Source organism: Triplophysa rosa, linkage group LG4 (assembly GCF_024868665.1).
Source record: "Triplophysa rosa linkage group LG4, Trosa_1v2, whole genome shotgun sequence".
Lineage (NCBI taxonomy): Eukaryota > Metazoa > Chordata > Actinopteri > Cypriniformes > Nemacheilidae > Triplophysa > Triplophysa rosa.
The window spans coordinates 18,190,473-18,212,460 of record NC_079893.1 but is presented as its reverse complement, the minus strand read 5'-3'; the positions used below and the strand labels follow the sequence as shown (position 1 = coordinate 18,212,460).

Here is a 21,988-nt window from a genome sequence, read left to right as displayed (position 1 = left end):
TTTCTGCAAAATAGTCTAAATAATAATAAAAAATTGTCATCTCATTTTTTTGTTACATAAACAGCATAAGAATTTGTTATTTGTTCTGTATGGTTACAACATATGCACCACGGTTTTAATTCATTTTTTGTACATTTTAGATTAATGGGGCTGTGGTTTGTAATGTTGCAATTTGCTTCTTTTTAAAATAATTTGAAAAAACAATAATATTAATAATATATTTTTTTAATGTTGCACATAACATAGACACAGTGTAAAATTTGGAGGATGTCTCAAGTCTTACATAATTATAATGCAAGCTTGCACTCTCTCTTTCTCTCTGTATTTCTCTCTGTGTAACATTGATTTCACCACCATGCTTACTCAACATTTCATCCCATGGGAAGGGAAGACTTTAATATGCTCATACACCGACAAAACATGGAGACGCAGATCTTTACTGTCCAAAACGCATGGTGGGTGCTATCAGGGTGCTATTTATCTTCACTGGCATGGCCGCTGAGCATCTCGATGGAAGCGATTTGGGCAGGGCTAAAAACTATGTCTGATGAGCAAGCATGCAATTGCAAGATTAATTAGTGTCATCCTTCATCGGAGGCCTTTCTTGAATGTATACCCTTTGGATTAAGTAGAGTAACGGAGAAGATACAATGCTCCCTAACCCAGTCAATCATAATATTTACTGGCTGAATCTTTCCTCAATTACTATGCCCTATATTAGATCAAAAGTGAGATTTGGCATGGATTAGAAAATTGCTCCAAAGTAGTCATATTATATAAAGGCTTTGATAAATAACACAAACACATTTTCTGGTTTGATTCTGGTCCCAGATTTGTGTGTCCTATTTGAGCTTAAATGAATATCTTGATGAAGACTAAACATTGAATGTGAGTGAATGATAGATGAATTTACGGATAAACAGATTATCTCTTTGAGGGGTAATTATACAGACATACCTCAACATGATTCATCTGAGTTTAAATGATAAACCGAGGTTAACTTCTCCCCTCAGCTTTTATCTCTCTTTCTCCTTTTCTCGCTTTCCCTCTCTCTCTTCCTCCTCTTTACAGTTCATTTACTCCCTGTGGCTCACCTGAGATTGATGCTCTGATTATCTGATTGCCATAATGGCTCCATCCTGAAGATCCCATACATAATGCACGCCATACTCGTTGAACGTGGGGAGATAACCAGGTCCCAGCGGCCATTCATTTCCCTTTACCTATAGATGGTGCAGCATTAATTGTTGAACTTTATTTAAATTAAGATCATTTCTGCTATCTAATGCTTTAATACATTTGCATCTTGACACCTGAATTTACTACGTACATGATAAATTGAACTTTTGCATTCATTTTTTAAATGGATTGGCTTAATAGAATCTTGCAAATTGAAAATTGTGAAAGCTTTAAATCAATAGATAATATCACACAACAAAGCAACATAACAAATATTCAAATTAAGCTGTATACGTATGTATTCTATTTTAGTGTGGTTATGTCTTATTGTTTTATAAAACCCAGCATAAACTGTTTATTGCCTGTAAAGTCATGTCTTCCACAGACGTTTCCACCTTCGTAGACATATGTATTTTTAAACATATTTTTATTGTACAGTTAATGCACTGTATATTGTGCATCATGACAACAAATTTACAGACTAAAGTACAGGAAACAATACAGTGATGCAGTGATTCAGTTTAATAAAAAAACTTGTTTCATTACAGTGTAGATACAGCAATTTATTATTTGTAATACAAATATTTACGGTAAAAAAATGGATCAAAACAATATATAAAAACATGCAACAATGTGCAGCAGTGACTGACGAAATATTTACATACACTCTCAAAAATAAAGGTGCTTCACGATACCATAAAAAAGAACTTTTTTTTCAAAATGGTTCCATAAAGAACCTTTAACTTCTTTGTGGCGAAAAAAGGTTCTTCGGGTTATAAAAGGGTGTTTATATTTGGCATTAACATGCGATCTCGGTGATCCGAACAAGCAGATCGGATCTTCAGACAATCAGGACACAGCGCATTTACACTTGTCAACAAGTGGCTTCCACATCTGGATATCTGATCGGATCTCTATAGTTTCCCGCCATTATTTTAATAAGCCTGCAATTTAAAAATAGCCCCATGCGGGGAGGATGAGCATGTTACAGATGTGATAAGCAGCCATGTTGAAATCGAGGCAGCGGTGGGAAGTAAAGCATGGTTAAAACGATTAATGATCATATGTGAAAGTATAAGCAGAGGACGTTTGTAAAATGACACAAGCTTTTGTACTTGAGCTGTGGCGGGTTTCACTCGCACACACACACACGCGCACGCACACACGCACGCACGCACAGCACACGCACACGCACACACACACGCACGCACGCACACACACACACACACACACACACACACACACGACACACACACACACACACCACACCGCACACACACACACACACACACATGTCTGGTTTATTATCTCCGTGGGACAGTCCATAGGTGTAATGTTTTTATACTGTACAAACTGTATATTTATCCCCTAACCCAACCCCTAAACCTAAAGATCATAGAAAACTTTTTGCATTTTTAGATTTTTAAAAAATATCGTTCTGTACAATTTATAAGCTTTTGTGCCCATGAGGACCTCAATTTTGGTCCCCACGGTGACACGAGTCCCCATTGAGTTGCTGTGCATTCAGTTTAGGTCCCCACCGGGATATAAAAACAGAACACACTCACACAGACTCTAAGGTGTTTTTAAACGCATCATTGTGTTATTCATGTCACAGACACATAAAATAATCACATAAGTAGGCCAAAGTTACTATAATCAAAAGCGACGACTTACATCATTCTCGTCTATTTGGGTTGGTTCGGCTGAAGTGACAGCGCGTCATTTCTTTGGTCTGTGTCCTAAATAGCGTGTTTACTGACATCAGCTATAAGCAACACTATACAAATCTCGTTTCTGTGTGTAAATGATATATACGGTGTATTCAGAGCTCTGTTTCAAGCTGCGCGGCTGCCGCTTCTGTCTTCCGGGGACGGTATGAGACACGGCAGCAACCCTCGGGACAGCGGGAAACAGAGAGTATATTACGCCATATGCTATACAGTAAATACACACACACACCACACACACACACACACACACACACACACACCAACCACACACACACCACACACACACACACACCACACACACACGCACACACACACACACACACACACACACACACACACACACAAATAGCCCATGTTGGAAACAAGCTGGTATAGTGTTGCTATTCGTGTCTGTGACATGAAAATAAACAAATTATGCGTTTAAAAACACCAGTGGCGCTGTGTGTGCGAGTAATGTGAGCGTTCGTGGCAGTCACAAATAGCATATGTGATGATAAAGCTGAAGTGGTCAAGAAAACATCTCGTGTGATTTGACATACAGTAGGCTACATCCTCTGTAGGTTGCAAATAATGATACACTGTAATAAAGTATCCACGATTATTTTGTGGGGAAATGAACGACTGTTCAAGAGTGCGAGCAAGAGTAAACTTCCCTCTGTATTTGTCAGCTGCTCCGCAGTCTGACAGGTTTCGGACAGACGAGAGATTAATGACAGCAGGCGGGGTTTTCTGTGAAGTTGTGCCGGTAAATGTAGATAAACTGTCTGGATTGCGTTTACATTACACTGAGATCCGATCACAATGCATCCTCGATAAACACAGAAACAATTCGAGCGTGGATACAAATGCGTTTTTATTTACTACGCTAAAGGGGAAATAAAACCAACTATCTAACAAAGACCAAACACTAACAAACAAACATAAAACATAAAACAGTAGAGAATGAAAGAAATAGACAAAGCAAAGAAAGTGGCAGTGTTAAATCAGCTATTCGCATCTGCATAAACCATCAAGGACAATCTCCTTATTTAAAAGGGGCAAAGCTTATACGCAACTATTTAGAAATAGATCAGATACTTGCATTGGCTTCTTTGTTGTACAGGGGCAAGTTCTGGTGCGCGTGCAAGAGGTTTCAGAGTCCTGATGGGTTCGAAGCAAGCGGGTGAGTCCATCGAAATCTTTCTTAGAATCAGATTGGCTGACGAAGGTAGAACGGACTTAGCCGAAGCAAACTGCCGGAAGAAGCTGTCTCCAAGGAGAGACACAGGTCTCGAGAGGATGAACGAACACAAGCGAGCGAGCACGAGCGAGCGGACAGATGTTTTAACCCCGGGGGCGTCACCCCCCTCCGAGGTGGGTGATCCAATGTGATGAGATAGTTTTGGGCGCGAAAACATGTTTCTTTGTCCGGCACACCAGCTCATTTGCATTTATGGTCGCCTGGGAGTTTGGAGCAGGAATAGTCTTAGAATAAAATAAAATGAATATGGTATAAAATACATTACTGTGCTATACACCATATTCTAAAAAATGAGGAGGGGAACATTTAGATATGACCCATGAAAGGGTTATAATCACATTGACCTGTAGTTTGTAAAAGAATGTAAATATAAACAGAATTCCACTACGCACACATGCATTGCAGGTTATATATTGAAGGCGAATAACGTGGAGACAAGCATACAATGTGGGGATACATGGATATGCACTTTAAACCAGTCTTTTGTGGCTAAATTTAGAGAAAGAGACATTCTTCTGGAAGAATCTGAGGCTCTCAGTCCCTGGGGCCGCATGGCTTTTCTCACTTTGGTGAACAACCCTGTCCTCCCCCACGAACCTCTTTTGAAGTCCAGGGGGGCAGTACTGGAATCTGTCCTGGTCAGTGATGGAAGTGTTTAGATAGGGCAGTTGGACCAGACTCGTTGGTGCCTGGTCGAAGTCCTGCTGAGAGGTTATTGTGTTTTACGATCCCAGATGGTAAACTTTGATCCGACCAGACCCTACATTTTACCGTCCCCACTAACTAGGTAATATGTGATGCGACCCACCTCTTCACTAATGTTGAGGCCAAATGGCCAGGGTCTGTACATGATGCCAGAATATTCAAAGAGTCATCCTTGTGCAACAAATTTCAGCAGGGTATGTTTTGATTTACATGATGTTTTTTTATTCTTTTTACTTCATTTGTATAATACAATTCATTATTCACTTCAATCAAATTCTACAATTCAATTATAGGACACTTCAATGGTTATTTGCTGGGGGAATAGAGGGTACCCTTGTCTTCCCTATATGATGACACCCTATCCTGAGCCTGGACCACAGACACAATTTAACCTGGCACACAGCAGGACACGGGCCAAGGCGGATATGACCATAGGCATCCTGAAGGCAAGGTTTCAGTGTCTGCGTGGGCTCAGGGTCAGTCCAGAGTAGGGCTGTAGTCAAGTCCACTATTGTCGAGTCCAAGACAAGTCCAAGACCAGGACTAGTCGAGACCGAGTCAAGTCCGAGTCCAAAGAGGTTCGAGTCCAAGTCTAGTCCAAGTCCAGAGAGGTTCGAGTCCAAGTCAAGACCGAGTCCAATTGATACAGTCAAGACAGAGACAGAAAAAAATCATGACTACAAGACCACATACTTAACTATTGATAATTTATGTGATGCAAGAGACAGCATATCTTTTATTCTAAGATAATCATTTTCATTATTGTTTGTAATGATCAAAAAGCAGATAAAATAAGGTCATTTTATTTTTACTATATAGGTATAGCACTAAAGTCACAAAGCCGAAGTGTAACTGTTTATTACTTTTTTAAGGAACTTTTTTATCAGCCCTCCTAACAGCAAGGTTGTGCAGCAATGAACACTTTTGTGCGTGTGTGTGTGTGTGTGTGTGTGTGTGTGCGTGTGTGTGTGTGTGTGTGTGTGTGTGTGCGTGCGTGTGCGCGCCTGCCCGTGCACGTGCGTGTTCGATAGAGGAGCCGCTAGAAAGAGCAAAGGCTCCACGGCTCGTTTATAAGCACGTTTATAAGCACGTCGGTGCCCATCCTTAAATAACATGTTCATCACAATGACAATAAAAATACAATCAATCTTATCTTCAAGCCCTACTTTCCAAACTTTCTAAAATACTCAAATGCAATGCTATCTCTGAAACATGGCATTAACTTTCCTCTCTTTGTGATGTCTTTGCAGGTGTCTTTTGAAATTGGATGTTGTCCCACATGTTTCGGGGAAAGTTTTGTTGCAAAAAGTTTCCTTTTAAGCGCACTGTCGATACATTTATTATGGTTTGTAAAACCAATCTGTATTATGCCGCTGCTCGCTGACATCGTGCCTGATGTATGATTGATGCTGGTTCGTGCCGCGGACGAATCATTCATTCGAACCGGTTCTTTCTTTTTAGTGAACCGGTCGAACCAGTTCAGCTGAATCGTTCCCGTTTAGCGTCTCCCGTAAACACTTAATATTATCCACAAATTAATTCAGTTGTTCACTTTCTGGCGTGCATGACAGTCCCGCGGACTTGAACCAATATACCGGAGTTATTTAGTTACAACAACAGCACACACTGAACTGAACTGCTGTGTGAAAAGAGAACTTATGAGCACGTGCAGCTCTCGTTCTAGAGTCGAGAGTCGGCAACAGTTTTCGGATCATTAGTTTTCGGATCACTAGAATATTGCTCTATCAATGTTTTGTTTTGAAGGAGAAAATAAAACATATATCGCTGGACTCGGATGAGACCTACTAGAACATTTGCGAGACCAATGACCAAGTCCGAGTTCAAATACCAACGAGTCCAAGACAAGTCCGAGACCATTAAAAAACGTCTCGAGTCCGGACTCGAGTACTACAGCACTAGTCCAGAGAGGGCATGCCACAGTTACTTGTGTTGTTCTTCAGAACATTGCCACAATAAGAGGAGAGAGGCACCCCCTTCTCTTGATGAAGATGACCCAGAGGAACCCCCAATTAATTTAGCAGACCAAAGAGATGGCAGAGTGCTAAGAGACATGATTTGTCAAAATCACTTTATTTAAAAAAAAAAAAAAGGTAATTTCTTGATTTCCTGAAATAAATGAGAAAATAGATTGTCAAACATTGCTTTATATACTGTTCCACAGCCATTAACATGAATGTTCAAGTACAGTTCCCACCTTAACACGATGCTCCAGTATTTCGATTTCCAGTTTGGCCTTTTTAATGGCCAACCTTTTCTCCTCTATTTGAAGCTGTATAAGATCCATCTCCATGTCACTTTTTCTTGTTTGCCTTTGAAGATGGACCTTATACAGTTCCTTTGCAGGCAACTACAAAGACAGAATAAAAAAGAATGGCATAACTAAACAAGGACAACAGCAGACAAATTCTTACACTGCTAAGAGTTTGTGTCAAAGTAGATGGACCCTCCCCAGGCATGTTGTGTGAAAAGACATTGACTTTTTTACTCTCATATGTAAAAAGGGGCCATTCATCATATGATATGCATCATACCTCTATGGGACTCCCAGCATTTTCCATTTTTGTCACAGCAGAAGTGGTTTCTTCATTGTCATCCTAAAGAGGAAATGCAAGTATACTTGGTCTGACAAAATGAAACCAAAAGAGCTAAGAGCAACTAAAGGTACCCGACAATAATCATCACTTACAACTGTGACAGACTGTGTGGTTTCAGGAGGGTCCAATAAAACAATCCATCCATCAGCAACTGCAAGACAACACAACCAATAAGATGTTATAATACATTACTAACAACACTGTAAACCCAGATAAGTTAAGATAACGCAAAACATTTTTGGTAACTTATTACCACAAAACTTTTAAGTTGATAACTTAATTATTTTGAGTAAAGAACACTAAACACATAAGTATAGTAAACTCAAAATAATTCATTTTGAAAAAACCTCATTTTTCCTTTTACATTTACTTGAGTTTCACTTATCAATGTTGTCATGAAGGAACAACAGCCTGTAGCATTATCAATGTAATGCCTTTAGATACAATTTGAAATGAGTCTGTTTTCCTCCTAAGCAAATGCTCTACTCGTATTGTCTGTCACGACTTAATATGCATTCTCTCCGGTCTCGGTTATGGCCCCGCCCCTCTCGTTCCCTAGTTAGCTTTCCATCCTTGTTGATTCCATTCACCTGCCCTCTGTTAATTATCCTTTGTTAGCAGTACTCAAGTTGTAAAACAAATTCAGGGGGGATGGTGGATTGGTTTTAACGTTTAGGGACATATCATTTGTGCTGATGACAGCGCATATGGTGGGAGACCAACGGGTTACCCTTTTGATTATTGTTTAATCACAAATATAATTATTATATTATATTACTCTAAAACAACATGCGTGCTATTGATATATTACGTATACATTTTATTAAAGTATTTTTCCACTGGGTGCAAGTGCAACTTCGTACTCATGATACCTATAAATCTATTGGGAATTAATCTATTAAATGTTGAAACAAAACCTCACAAAACATTGTAAATGAACATGAATCCTCTCAAGTCAAGTCCATTTTAATTGAAGTGCAAGAACAAATGGATTAAACAAATGTACCATTTACAAAATCTGGTTATGGTTATCCTCTATATAAAGAAAACCATGGCATTATGGTTTTGTTAGAATGAGCAGACAGTCAAGTAGCCTACTGTCAAGTTAGGTTTTTTTTATAAAATAAGAGGGCAGTCACCTAGCCCATATTCAATTAGATATATGTTTACTATTCCAGTATCAGGGTTTCCCCCAGAAAATGTGTTAGTTTTATTAGTCTTTAATTTCATGCAAGGAAAAGTAATGGCTTTCCTTGCACTTGCCATTTATATGTTGTAGAATGTTTGGCGAACGATGATAGATAGCGCGATGACATTCCACCAGATGCCGCTGATCGGACAGGACAGAGTAACACGGCGGATAACGCTCATAAAAAATATATATATTTTTTTCTACTTAGGTTAGTTAAGGAGGCAGGCGTGTGTTGCTTAGGCGGCCGCTGTAAAGTGCTGTGGGAAACCCTGCAGTAAGATATTCCAGGTGAAACAGAAACCAAAACTAACATTAACTTTGTGAATGTAAAGTCTAACCTGACATTAGCTAGCTAGCTGGCGTTAGCTAACAAGAAAAAAAGCTCCAAACTGACTAACATCGTTAACTGTGTTGTTATCGCCTCTGTCCAGAGATTCTGCCTTTGATGACATATCAAAAGTTTTCCTGACTCTTGACTTACCTTCAGTGCTACTTCTTGCCCTCTTAAAGCCGAAGTCCCTCAGGTCAAGCTGTCCATGTCGCTTGGCCATGATGCTGAAATCACCAGCACCTGCGCTGCTATGTCGCTGACTGATGTGAAGTCAATTTAAAACAAATCGTCGTGTCATTATGTGCAAGTTCCCCTCGTCAACAGTATTTTAGCCTATTCAATATTCGCAAAAACTAAATGTTGAAGTAGTGGTAAATTACCACTGGTAATATTTACACATTCATTGATAAAATAACAGGGGATGGGAAGGGGGGATGGCTGTTTTAGAAGGGGGATGATTTTGATCATCTTTAATTCAAAGGGGGATGCCATCCCCCCTCAACTCAAGTACTGTTTATTAGTCTCCCTATTTAATGCCCTCGTGTTTGCTGTCTTGTGCTGGTTCGTTTTTTATTACTCCATGTTTCACGCCTTAGTAAGTTGCCACGTTTATTGCTATTGCCTGGTCTAGTGTGTATTTAGTGTTAGTCTTGTCTAAGTTTTATATAGTTTAGTTAGTTACCCTGTTCGCCTGTTTTGTCCCCCTTGTGGGAGGTTTTGGTTTATGTTTTGATAGTCTTGTTCTCGTTTGTTCCCCCATCGTGGGTGTTTTGCTTTGTGTTTTGTAATAAAGTCTTTTTGTTTCCCGTCCATCGCTGTCTGCACCTGGGTCCTCATTGCAAACCATGACACAGAGTTCTTCTGGCTCCAGAAGGATTACACCTTATAAAACAAAAAGCCATTTCTAGTGAATACGTTAGTATTGTAATCTTCCCAAATTGATGGTGGGAAAAGTAAATGCTTTACTAGTTATTTACAAAATTAAAGATGTTCAACTTGACATTATAATAAAAGGGGAGAGGGTATCATATTTATAATTTAATTAACTTACGCATTTACTCTGTCGGTTATTTTTTTGCCAAGCCAACTCTCTTTCCTTTGCCAGTGTACTCATGTTACTTTTTTTCATTATAATCGGCTTGTACTCTTAATATGCCAGCATTAAAACTTCCAACTCCGCCTCACTGAAATACGCTGCCCTTTTCTTTTCACCTTTAGTTTCCATGGTGACTCCTGAATTCGGCGATCCATTGAAAATGCCTTTATGTATTTGCAGAGCGCACGCATTAACTCTCAGTTACCAATTAGAGGTTGATTAAACTAACTCTTCTCAGGTGTTTTGGAACCGACATACCCCGAGTAAGCAAGGTTTGGGTTAATCAACCTAGAGTTCAGGGTTTAGCTGATGGTAAGTTAACCCTGCTTTCTGGAATACACCCCTCATCATTCTTAACAGTCAATAATTATTGTTTGTTGTATTCCTGCTCTTCGTTTTATAATTACAACTCAATTGTACGGTGTCCTTGAGTGTTTTTAAAGGCGCCTTAAAATAAAAAAGTATTATTATTAAATGTAACAAGACAAAAAATCTTGAACCTGTGAATTAGAATCTATGTAACGAGTCTCTATGGAGCCCCTGGAAAATGACGTCATGAAAATGTTGATAGGTTGATGGCACCATGTGTCATGTCTTTGACAAGTGGCTATCCTGAGCCCTGACGTTAAGGATGGAAGACATTTATAGTTTAAAGGTTGGGCGGCGGCAGGCCCGGATTAAGAACTCAGAGGCCCCTGGGCACAAGTGTCTTATGGACCCCCCATACACACACATGCACACAATAAAGTTTTAAATTAGCCTAGGGTACTATGTGTATGAAACACCTCTATGTTTCAGGATTACATTGACAAGTTACAAACTATGATCACAACCTGAAGGACAATATCAACACATGTACACATCCTCCATCATACAGGATTTACACCACATGATTGCAACAAGGCCTTCCTGGACCATCAACAACAATATTAAGACCTTTCCCTGCATACTGTAACTCACTGGCATATTCAAGCACACACTACCACACCTCAACCTTTTAATTCAGTTCTTTCAGATTCTTCCATAATTCAACACAAACATGCCAGATTCACAAAACTGTTCTTAAGAGAAAATATAAGAACTTTCTTCGGATAAATTACAGAAAGTTCTTAAAAATATTCTTAAATGCAATTATACAATATTTCCATCTTCATTTTTTCTAAGACTAAACGGGCAGGGCAGTCTTTGTCAATGATTATACTACAAGAGTAATTTGTCCATTTGTTAAACTTTATTTGTGTAACAAGCACCTCGCGACTCGTGTTATTATGTAAGCGTGTAATGTGTTACAGTAAACGACATAAACAAGTATTATAAGTATACTTCTTTAGCATATATATTATGACATCATCATATATTTTTTAAACATTTTGCAATGTATGTAAAAGCACTATGGATTATCTAATAATAAAGGCTAAATATTGATAAAGTAAGGCAGTTACTGTCACGACTCTGCTTTATCTTGTCATGGATTTCTTGGTCTGGAGGCAGAGTCGTTGCAAAGCCTTTTGTTTTATGTGAGAAAGCCATGAGTTGTTTGTTTTTTACTTCTCATGTGTTTTCTCGTGTCTTGTCATTGGCCCCGCCCCTCTCGTTTCCTGTATTGCTTCCCTGCCATGTCTTATGTTTCTCACCTGCCCCTCGTTATCTTCCTTTGTTTGTCACCCTTTAAAAGCCCTCATGTTTCATTGTCCTGTGCTCGGTGATTGTATGTACTCGTATCGTTCTTAGTCTCGTGTATGGCCCGAGTTTTGGTGTGTACCGTGAGTTCCGTGTTCCTTGTATTATTCGTGTGCTCCCCTTACCTAGTTGCTTATTTGATTATCCTGCCTTGGCGTTGTGTCGTGTTCGTTTTGTTGATTTCTTGCCCCATCAAGGGAAGTGTTTGGTTCTAGTTTTGCATTTCAGTTTGTTCTCATTTCAACACCTCCTCGTGGGTATTTCCTTTGTGTTCCTGACAGTTACTGATCAACATTATATCAATATAAAATAATTCACAATTGGCAAGGAAACACCACCAAATAAATGTAAAAAAACTCTAATCTTTTAAGATTTAAGACAGCTGCGAGGGTATATAAACTCATTATACTTACAATAATAAAATCGTTCTCATTAACATATTTTCAGCTTCTGTTGTCAGTTCATGACGCGATATCATCTAACAACTCACAATAAAAAGCGGTGATTTCGACTATATGTTCTTTCACACAGCCTCATAGTAACCATGTGCATATTTACCGATGAACTTTGTTCATATTTATATCCAAACAGCCGATAACAGTGACAGGTTGTTGGAAACGCTGTTTTGTACTAATTTTATTCACGAGTTACCTGTCGTATGGTGCTGCTTCTTCCTTCCGGGAAAGAGAGACCTCATGCTCCCGGGGCAGCACTGGCGACATTTTCCCACTGAATGAAAGCTAATGTTTATCCAAGAAGTCGCTAGATTTGTCGCTATGCCCTTCTTCTAAACAAAAGCCGCTGAAGGGCTCGTAAAAGTGACTAAATCAAAAGACAGACTTCCTAATTTAGAAACACTGTTTTATGTGTGCACCTCCATGTGCGCGGGAGAGAGAAGCGCACGGCAGAATGAATATGGCGTAAACACTGTTATGTGAAATTTTTTTCCCTTGCCTGGGCCCCAAGCGCGTAGGGGCCCCTGGGCCTATGCCCATAATGCCCATTGGATAATCCGGCACTGGGCGGCGGATCCCATTGTGTAAAAGTGTTTGGACTCTTGGATCTTGTTTATTTATCTAACACAATTCTCAAGAAACGATGGCACCATACAGTTTATTCGTGGTAGAAAAAAAGTCAAAATTGATCGAGCCATGTTTTCTGTTCGACAACATAAAAGAGAACTCCAACTCCCCAGACGCCCGCCCAAGTTTCGGGTCATCCTCTCAAACCTCAGTCAGAGGCAAGTATGCTCCTGTGCTTCGGGCCGAGGTCGCCACCCCTCTGGAGAGGAAGCGATCATGCTCGTCCCACTAGCCGAGATGTTCAACGGGTTTTACAGCCCGTACTTCATTGTCCCCAAAAAGGGGGTTGCTAGATCTGCGTACCCTCACGAAGCTCACGCAGAAGTGCATCCTGGCATCTATCAAATGTCAAGATTGGTTCATGGCAATCAACCTGAAGGACGCTTACTTTCATATCTCGATTCTCCCTCGTCATCGCCCGTTCCTACGGTTCACTTTCGAGGGTTGGGCATATTAGTACAGAGTCCTCCCTTTCGGTCTGTCCCTGTCCCTACGAGTCTTCACGAAGATTGTGGAAGCTGCCCTCAGGGAGAGAGGTGTGCGGGTACTAAACCATCTCAACGACTGGCTCATTTTGACACACTCGCGAGATCTGTTATGTATACACAGGGACCTAGTCCTTCAGCACCTAGATCGATTGAGACCACAGGTCAACCGGGAAAAGAGCAACCTCTCCCTGTGCAGAGCATCCTCTTTCTTGGTGTGGAACTCAACTCTGTCTCCATTACGGCGTGCTCAGTCAGTGTTGAACTGCCGGAATATTTCAAGCAGTTAGCGGTCCCCCTGAAACAATTTCAGAGGCTCCTGGGCACATGGCGTCCTCCGCGGGGGTGATACCCCTCGGGTTGATGCACATGAGACCGCTCCAACACTGGCTACAGAGTCGAGTTTCCTGGTGAGCGTGGCACACCGGCAGCAGGTTGATGGTGATTACACCTCTCTGCCGACACACCCTAACCCCTTGGTCTTCAATGACCTTTCTACGGATGGGGGTCCCTCTCGGGCAGGTCACGTGGCACGTCGTGGTGTCGACAGACACCTCCCTGCAGGGTTGGGGTGCCGTGTGCAACGGGCACGCAGTGTTGGGGCAATGGACGGGCCCCCGCCTGTGCAGGCATATCAACTGCCTAGAGTCGTTGGATGTGCTACCCGCACTGAAAGGGCTACAACCTCTTGTGTAGGACAAGCACATACTGGTCTGGTCGGACAGCACAACTGCCATAGCGTATATCAACCACCAGGGTGGCGTTCGCTCACAGCAGCTAACACGACTCGCCTGACGCCTCCTCCTGTGGAGTCTGCAGGTGAGCAGATCCCTGCGAGCCACACATAACCCAGGCGACCTGAACCAGACAGTCGATGCGTTCTCTCGTCAGTTGACACCTCGCGGAGAATGGCGACTCCACCCCCGCGCAGTCCAGCTCATTGGGTACAGTTCGGGCGGGCTCAGGTAGACCTGTTCGCCTCCCTAGACACCACCCTTTGCCCGCTAGGGTACTTCCCGTCTGAGGCCCCCCTCGGCATGGATGCTCTAGCGCACAGCTGGCCCTGGGGCAAGCGGAAGTATGCCTTCCCCCAGTGAGCCTCATTGCACGGGTCTTGTGCAAGGCCAGGGAAGAGGAGCATCAAGTGTACTAGTTGCGCCATACTGGCCCAACCGGACTTGGTTCTCGGAGCTAAGGCTCTTTACAACAACTTCCCCCTGGCGAAAGGACCTGCTTTCCCAGGAGAAGGGAACTTCCATGTCTGGACGAGATGAGGAGATCCTGAGTGGCCCACCCCCGGTGGTTGGGACATCACTCAGGCTAGGGCCTCGGCCACTAGGCGGCTATACGCCCATAAGTGGCGCCTCTTCTCGTCCTGGTGCTCTTCTCTTCTCTTCTCAACTCAACTTTATTTATATAGCGCTTTTTACAATTTTCATTGTTACAAAGCAGCTGTACATAAGACATATTGACTATAAGCAAAACAATTAAAGTTGTACCTACAGAAACAAGAAAAAAAAAGAGAAGCAACTAGTACCACTCGCAGAGAAGACCCGCGGAGTTGCTCGATCGGAAACGTGCTGTCCCTTCCTCAAGAGAGACTGGAGAGTAACCTCTCCCCCCTCCACACTGGGACTGTATGTAGCCGCTACGGCCGCTCATCACGACTCAGTTGCTGGGAAGCCTCTGGGACAGCACGACCTGGTCATTAGGTTCCTAAGGGGTGCGAGAAGGCTACCGCCTCATCCGCGCTCTGTACCCTCTTGCGACCTAGGTGGCGGGCCTCAAGAGGCCCCCCCTCTTCGAGCCCCTCGGAGCTTCCGCTCTTTCTCACCTCACGATAAAGACGGCTCTCCTGATGGCGCTCACCTCCAAGAGGGTAGGGGACCTACAAGCACCCTCCGTGTCCACAGATTGCCTAGAACTTGGGCCCGGTGATTCTCACGTTATCCTGAGACCCCGGCCCGGCTACATGCCCAAAGTTCCCACCACTCCCCCTAGAGACCAGGTGGTGAACCTGCAGGCGCTCCCCATCAGGGAGGAAGACCCAACCCCATCCGTGTTGTGTCCAGTATGCGCATTGCGCCTCTACTTGGACCGCACGCAGAGCTTCAGAAGCTCTGAGCAGCTCTTTGTCTGTTTTGGAGGTCAGCAGAAGGGGCGGGCTGTCTCCAAACAGAGGCTGGCGCACTGGATCGTGGATGCCGTCGCTACGGCATACCGATCTCAAGATCGCCCCTGCCCGTTAGGAGTGAAGCACACTGCTCATGGGCATTGGCTCAGGGCGCCTCTCTGGCAGACATCTGCAGAGCTGCGGGTTGAGCGACGCCCAATACCTTCGCGAGGTTCTAATACCTACGTGTGGAACCGGTGTCAGCCCGCGTCCTGCAGGGCAACGTGTAGGACCGGCAGCCGGTAGGGCGTACGCCTGCGAAAGCCCTTCCCCCTTCCTCTAGGGGGATCAGCAGCTATTTACGCCTCCCTTCTTTCCCCACTGGGTAAAGAACAGGCATTCCATCCATCACTAAGCACCTTCCTGGGGGCAGGCTGGGCAGAGCAGCCCTGCTCCCTTAGGCCGGGGAACAGTTGAGTTATCTACCACATAACTCTAACCGGACCTAGTGCTCCAGACGTGGTAACCCCCCCCCCCCGTGGGCGGTTCCATCTGATGTATCCTCATGAATGGTTCCCACCTCGGCAACCCATGACCTCCCTAGGTGGACCTCTACCTTGCGGTTAACTCCTTCAATCCGCACGTTTTCCCACGAGTTCTCCCCTGATGGTGAGACCATGTGGTGTCTCCACTAATTCCTCCCTATGGTAGGTAGTGGTCTCTGTAGCGTTTTTCCCTCAGGGGGGAATAATGCTTACCCAGTGGCCCTTACGGTGTCGGGTGGCTTCTCGCTGTTAGAGAATCAAGGCCTCCGCACGTGACGGCCGGTGGCAGGGGCTTCCCACCTTTTTCTAAAAAGCTCTGGGACCCCCTACCTCTCCACTGGACGGTTATAATTTCATGCTAGCTCTCACGCCTGACTCGCCCAGGCCAGTCAGCATCGCTCCGCTAAAGATTGTGACGTGGCACAGCGCTGTGGCGTTTTCCATCGGAACCCCATCTGTCGGCTCGACACAACGTTGAGAGACCGACAGAAAGGGAACGTCTTGGTTACGTATGTAACCTCTGTTCCCTGATGGAGGGAACAAGACGTTGTGTCCTTCATGCCACAACGCTGGCCGCCCGCCGCAGCGGTCGAGGGATGCTCAGGCTCCTCAGACCAAAAGGTGAATGAATGCAGCACGCCGTCTCCCTTTTATACCCGGATTTCCGGGGGCAGAGTCCGGCATGCAAATTTCATTCGCCAATTTCATTGGCCTTTTCTAAACTAGTCAGAAGTTGATAGGTTCTCAAGTGCGAACCTCATCTGTCTGCTCGACACAATGTCTCTTTCCCTCCATCAGGGAACTGATGTTACATCCGTAACCAAGACGTTTTCTTTGCTGTGAGCACTGTCATGATGTGTCGTCTTAAACTTTGAAGTACTGTACGATGTGTATAGTAGTTGGTGTTGGTTTTGTGTTGGAGGTGGTGTCTCTGTCACACATTTGCAACCTGGTACGGGGGTGTTGGTGAGGGCCCAAGTTCAAAACTCACAGTTTGCTATTGTAAAACCCACATTTTTTTTATGACACAAACAGATCAGTTTCAGAGAGAGGCCTTTCAGCTTTTCTTTTAAATAAGCTTTTAAGCATGCCTTGAAAGTAAGTGGTAAGCAAAGTAAAAGTGAAAAATCACATGAACTAGAGCAAAAAGATTGTCTGTTTATGCTGTCAATGGCATATGATCCTACACAAATTGAGAGTATGTCCTCTAGTAACATTCATTCATTGCTACAAGTAAAGCCTACATGAATGACAAAACACTACGAGTCTTCTAATGTGGTCCTCACAAGAAGTCAAAATGATTATGTCATAATTTTGAGTGATATTTACCAGGGTAACTTATAATTCTCAATGAAACCCCAGTCCCAGTTGAAGAGGTGTATGGCAAAATGACGCTTTGCTGAATATACTGTATATTACAAAAGGTATTATGGTGCTACAGCGTATTTCACTTTTGAGGTCTTTTGCAGTACAGAGCTCATGTAAAATAACGTAAAGCTAATGGCTCACCCGTTGAGGTTTGAGTCATGCAAATAATTTCATAAGTGATTAAATTATGCTAATCTACATACTACAGTAAACAATGCATTTGCTGTATAATACAATATACACCTCAAATGCACTTTAAGTTGCTTGTCCAAAGTGTATGCATGAATGGAAATATTGGCTGTAATGTGCTCGCACAAATAAGCCCACTTAGAACGGGAGAGGCTTACATATATAGAACCAAAAGCTAGCTTTAAATTAACCTATGCTGGATTGCTTCAACCCTTGGTTGGGTCAAATATGGACATTTTTTGTGTGTTTTACATCTAGTTTGTTTGAGCCATTCAAATGCTCCTGAACAGATTAAACGTGTATATTCTATGTAAACAAACCAAAAGATTTCAGACCCCCCTAAAAGTACCCCAAAGTGAACCTAACTCAGACCACCTCTCGAGGAAACTCAGACCACCTCTTACTTTGTGATATTTGGAAAGAGGATGGCAGTAAATGCCAATATCAACACATAACATGAAAGTGTTTTGTGAACAGCACTACAAAGCCACGTAAATGTATAACAACCATGACAGAAATACTTAAGCACGTTATACTATAAAATGCATGAAGGTCAGGGGCCCGCTAAAAATAAGGATTCCTATCCCCTGTAAGACTTGGATTTTGGGAGGAAACGCTTGTGCCTGAATCTGGGTCTGAGTTCTTATGAAGTTGTGGTGTGAAGAAGAATGGGTCCAAGATCAGTTCAGTGCTGAAGAGGACAAAAAAGAACCAGGTTCTCTTTTGAGTTCTGTGAACACCAAAAAAGTCACATTCGCTTTCGGTTTCACTTTAAGTGAACTAGGTTTTGTTCTTTTAAAACAATCTAAATTATATGCTATTTAAACCAACAGATTTGTTTATATTTTTCTCAAACATAAGTTGAAACAACCCAGCATTTTTATAATGTAAATGTTGGTGCAGACAGTATCATGCTTTCTTAAACTGAAAATTGTGTAAACAACAAATTGAGCTGAAACATGATGAGTTTATTGTAACTAACCTCAAAAACATGGTTACATTAACTGCAAATTAAGTATTGCTACAGTAACCTTAATTTACCACAGGTATTTGAAGTAAAAAGTGCATGTGGTCATACAAATGATAATACACCAAAAACACTTTTACTATAGTAAAACCGCGGTTATTCTCGTGACTAGTGAGAATAGCCAAAAATCTCTGACAGAGATTTGAACTTTAGATTCTTACATTCTTTAGATTCTTAAAAAAAATGTGTGAACAAATAAATAAACATTAAATAAATAAACAAACATTGGTGTGCCTGAACACTGTTAAGAGAAATGTCAACTTGGTCTTCTCATTTCTGCTCTCTTACTGCATGTGCCAGGTTATACTCTGGCAGCTTTTGTAAAATATAAATCACACAAATACTTTTCACTTCATAACAAAGCTTGATTTAGCTTTAAAATCTAATCTAATGTATTTAGTATATGATGGTGATCACTCAGATTGGGTTTCTGTCATGGCTCTGCTTCCTTAGTCATGTTTTTCTTGGTCCTGTAGCAGAGTCATGACAAAGCCTTTGGTTATGTGTGGAGAGAAACATATTATTGTCCTTTTGACAATAATATACGTTCTCTCCAGTGTCTCGTCTCTGTTCCCGCCATCTCGTTTCCTTGTTATCCTTCCCTGAGTGTTTTATTACCCACACCTGCCCCGTGTCGTTATCCTTGTCTGTCTCCCCTATAAATACCGTCTTGTTTCTTTGTCTTGTGTTCGTGGATTACGTTTGCATGTGTGTTTGTACGTGCACCCTGTACTCGTGTGCCTACGTCCTGTCTCTGTGCTAACCTGCGGTCCTGTTGGATTTTGTGAGTGTTTCGTGTTCTCCTAGCTTCCCCTGTCGTGTGATTTATTCCTTGCCTTGTTTTGGATTTTGTTTAGTTTTTGCCCTCTCATGGGAAGTGTTTTGTTTTGAGTTCTGGTTTTGTTCCCGTTTATGTAGTTCCGGTTTTGTTTTGCACCCCATCGTGGGTTTTTGTTTGGTTATTAAAGTTTTGTTTTGTTACCTTATCGTTTACCCCCTCGTGGGTGTTTTGTTTCTGTCCCTTTGTGTGTACAATAAAGTCTTGTTTTGTTAACCCCTTACTGCCTGCCTGCGCTTGGGTTCTCGTTCACCACCAACCGTGACAGTTTCAGTGTTTCCTATTGGCCAATTGTACATATATAGCAGAGCCTACTGTATGTGGGCTGTCAACATTAATTAAATTTGAGCGGGACAGCTGCCTTAAAGACAAAGAAAATGAGTGGGTGAGATAGACAGAAAGAGATGCCGGTTTTGCTGTCCCCTCCTATTCTACTCCCTCATATTCTCATTGTAATTATACAGGCAAGCACTTGTGCCAGGGCACAGAGGAAAGAAGATCAATCTTTCCATCTAATCTGAATTTATATTTCAACATTATACTCATAATTAAAAAGAAGATTAATAGCACCTTTAAAATATGACCTACACAAGGGTACAGAAAATAGAGCTGTTTGGTAAATAGATATGCAGCAGTTACATTTGGTGCACAGTAATGCAGAGAGGAATTTAATTAATGGGAGACATTTCACCTACAGCTAACCTTCTTGTGACAGAAAGGGATGATGGGGGAAAAAACATAGCTTAGAGAAACACCAGCTCCCAAAGATGAAGATTTATGAAGTAGGTGGCACCTTATCTGTATTAACTTCAACTGTGTGTTTTTTTCTTCTCATTTTTCCTCAGTGGTAATACAGTACATAAATGCTAAACATAAATACTGTTCAATAAAATACATTGAAAATAAAGTTGGTAGCATGAAGCTGAGTGGACTGTTAAGTAAAAAAGTCTGTCCCAATTGTTCCCCCAAATGAATATATCTAGAATGCGAATTTAGACATTTATAGAGGTCTGTTGGGTGTGTCTGCTGTCTTAAACAAGGTGTTACACTGAATTTTTATGAAGTTCTTTAAGGACAAATAAAAAACATATAAATATGAACAATAATGGACGGTCTGTCTTGCAAAGAGAGACTAATGTCAGTGACCCTCTTATAACAAGCTCCATATGAAAGGTGGTGTTTGCGTATGTTGTGCATTTTTCTCAGCACAGAGCCGTAAATATAGCCTAGGTGGCTCAGATTGGAATAAAGTCAGGGCTGAAATACTGATCTCTCCTCACTCTGAGCCATCTACAGTACATTACCTTCAGCATAAATCTCATCCTTAACTGCTGAGATACATGTTCGGAACCAGAGCCTAACACTTTAATATTCAGTGCAGTAAATAATTTTTGCCACATACGCTACTGCCCAGTGTTGCCACTTTAGATGAAGCAGAGGATTTCTGAGAGACTTTTTAATGTCATCTGAAAAACATTTATTTTTGGATTTAGCTTTACTTTAAGGGCAGGAAGGGTTTTTTAGAATAGAGTTTTAGAAGAAGTGTTAAGAGGTTAAAGTGAAAGCACGGCGTGTGTGTGTGTTTGTGCGTCTGCGTGTGTGTGTGCCTGTGTGTGTGTGTGTGCCTGTGTGCGTGTGTGTGTGTGTGTGTGTGCCTTCATTAATCTTAGTCATTCTGACCATCAAGACAGTGTTTCAAGGTTTTCCTTCTAAAGGGAGGTCTTCCTTCCAAAACAAGCTCTGTTGGTTATCACGGAGCTATAAAGTTATCTAACAAATGAAGCACCTCTGTGACCTTAAATCTGACAAATGACACTTGGGTTGCTTGGTTTGCCAAAGTTTCCTGCAGAGACAAGCATTTCAGATAGTTTCAATGAACTGACTAAGACCAATCACACAAAAACTGGCAATACAACGTTTTTTTTTTCCACTTTTTTCAGTATTTCTAAATATGCATGCAGTTAGACTTCATTTGGATTCTATTGAGTCTTGGAAATCTGAGGATTTTTTTGTGATTGAATGACACAACACAGAGGGGTGGTTTCCGGGAGAGGGCTTAAAGGGATAGTTCACCTAAAAGTGAAAATTATGTCCTCATTGATCCTGTATAAATTTCTTTGTTCTGCTAACACAAAGGAAGATTTTTGGAGGAATGTTTGTAACTAAACAAATCTCATCCCCATTGACACCCACAGTATTTCCTCTGGCTCAGTGGTTAGAGCATGGTGCTAGCCACACCAAGGTCATGGGTTCGATCCAAGGGGATTGCACGTAGTCAGAAACAAATTTATAGTACAATGCAATGTTAGTTGCTTTGGATAAAAGCGTCTGCCAAATGCATAAATTTATTTATTTTCACTACTATGGCAGTAAATGGGGGTTAAGATCTGTTTGGTTACCAACATTCTTCCAAGTATCTTAATAACAAAGATAATAACACTTTACAATAAGGTGCTATTTGTTAACAGTTAGTTAATGCATTAGCTAACATGAATTAACAGTGAACAATACTTCTAAAGGATTTATTGATCTTAGTTCATTTTAATTTCAAATACATTTACTAAAACATT

The 21,988-nt window shown here is 41.9% G+C and overlaps 1 protein-coding gene across 1 annotated transcript in view; it reads right to left on the bottom strand.

The window, feature by feature from the left end:
• LOC130553016 (uncharacterized) overlaps positions 1-21,988 on the bottom strand; it is a 70,216-nt gene that overhangs the window by 20,947 nt on the left and 27,281 nt on the right. Inside the window, 5 exon segments of the mRNA XM_057331753.1 lie at positions 4,718-4,853; positions 7,073-7,225; positions 7,410-7,472; positions 7,565-7,623; positions 9,146-9,255. Of these exon segments, the coding sequence (XP_057187736.1) occupies positions 4,718-4,853; positions 7,073-7,225; positions 7,410-7,472; positions 7,565-7,623; positions 9,146-9,255 (521 nt within the window).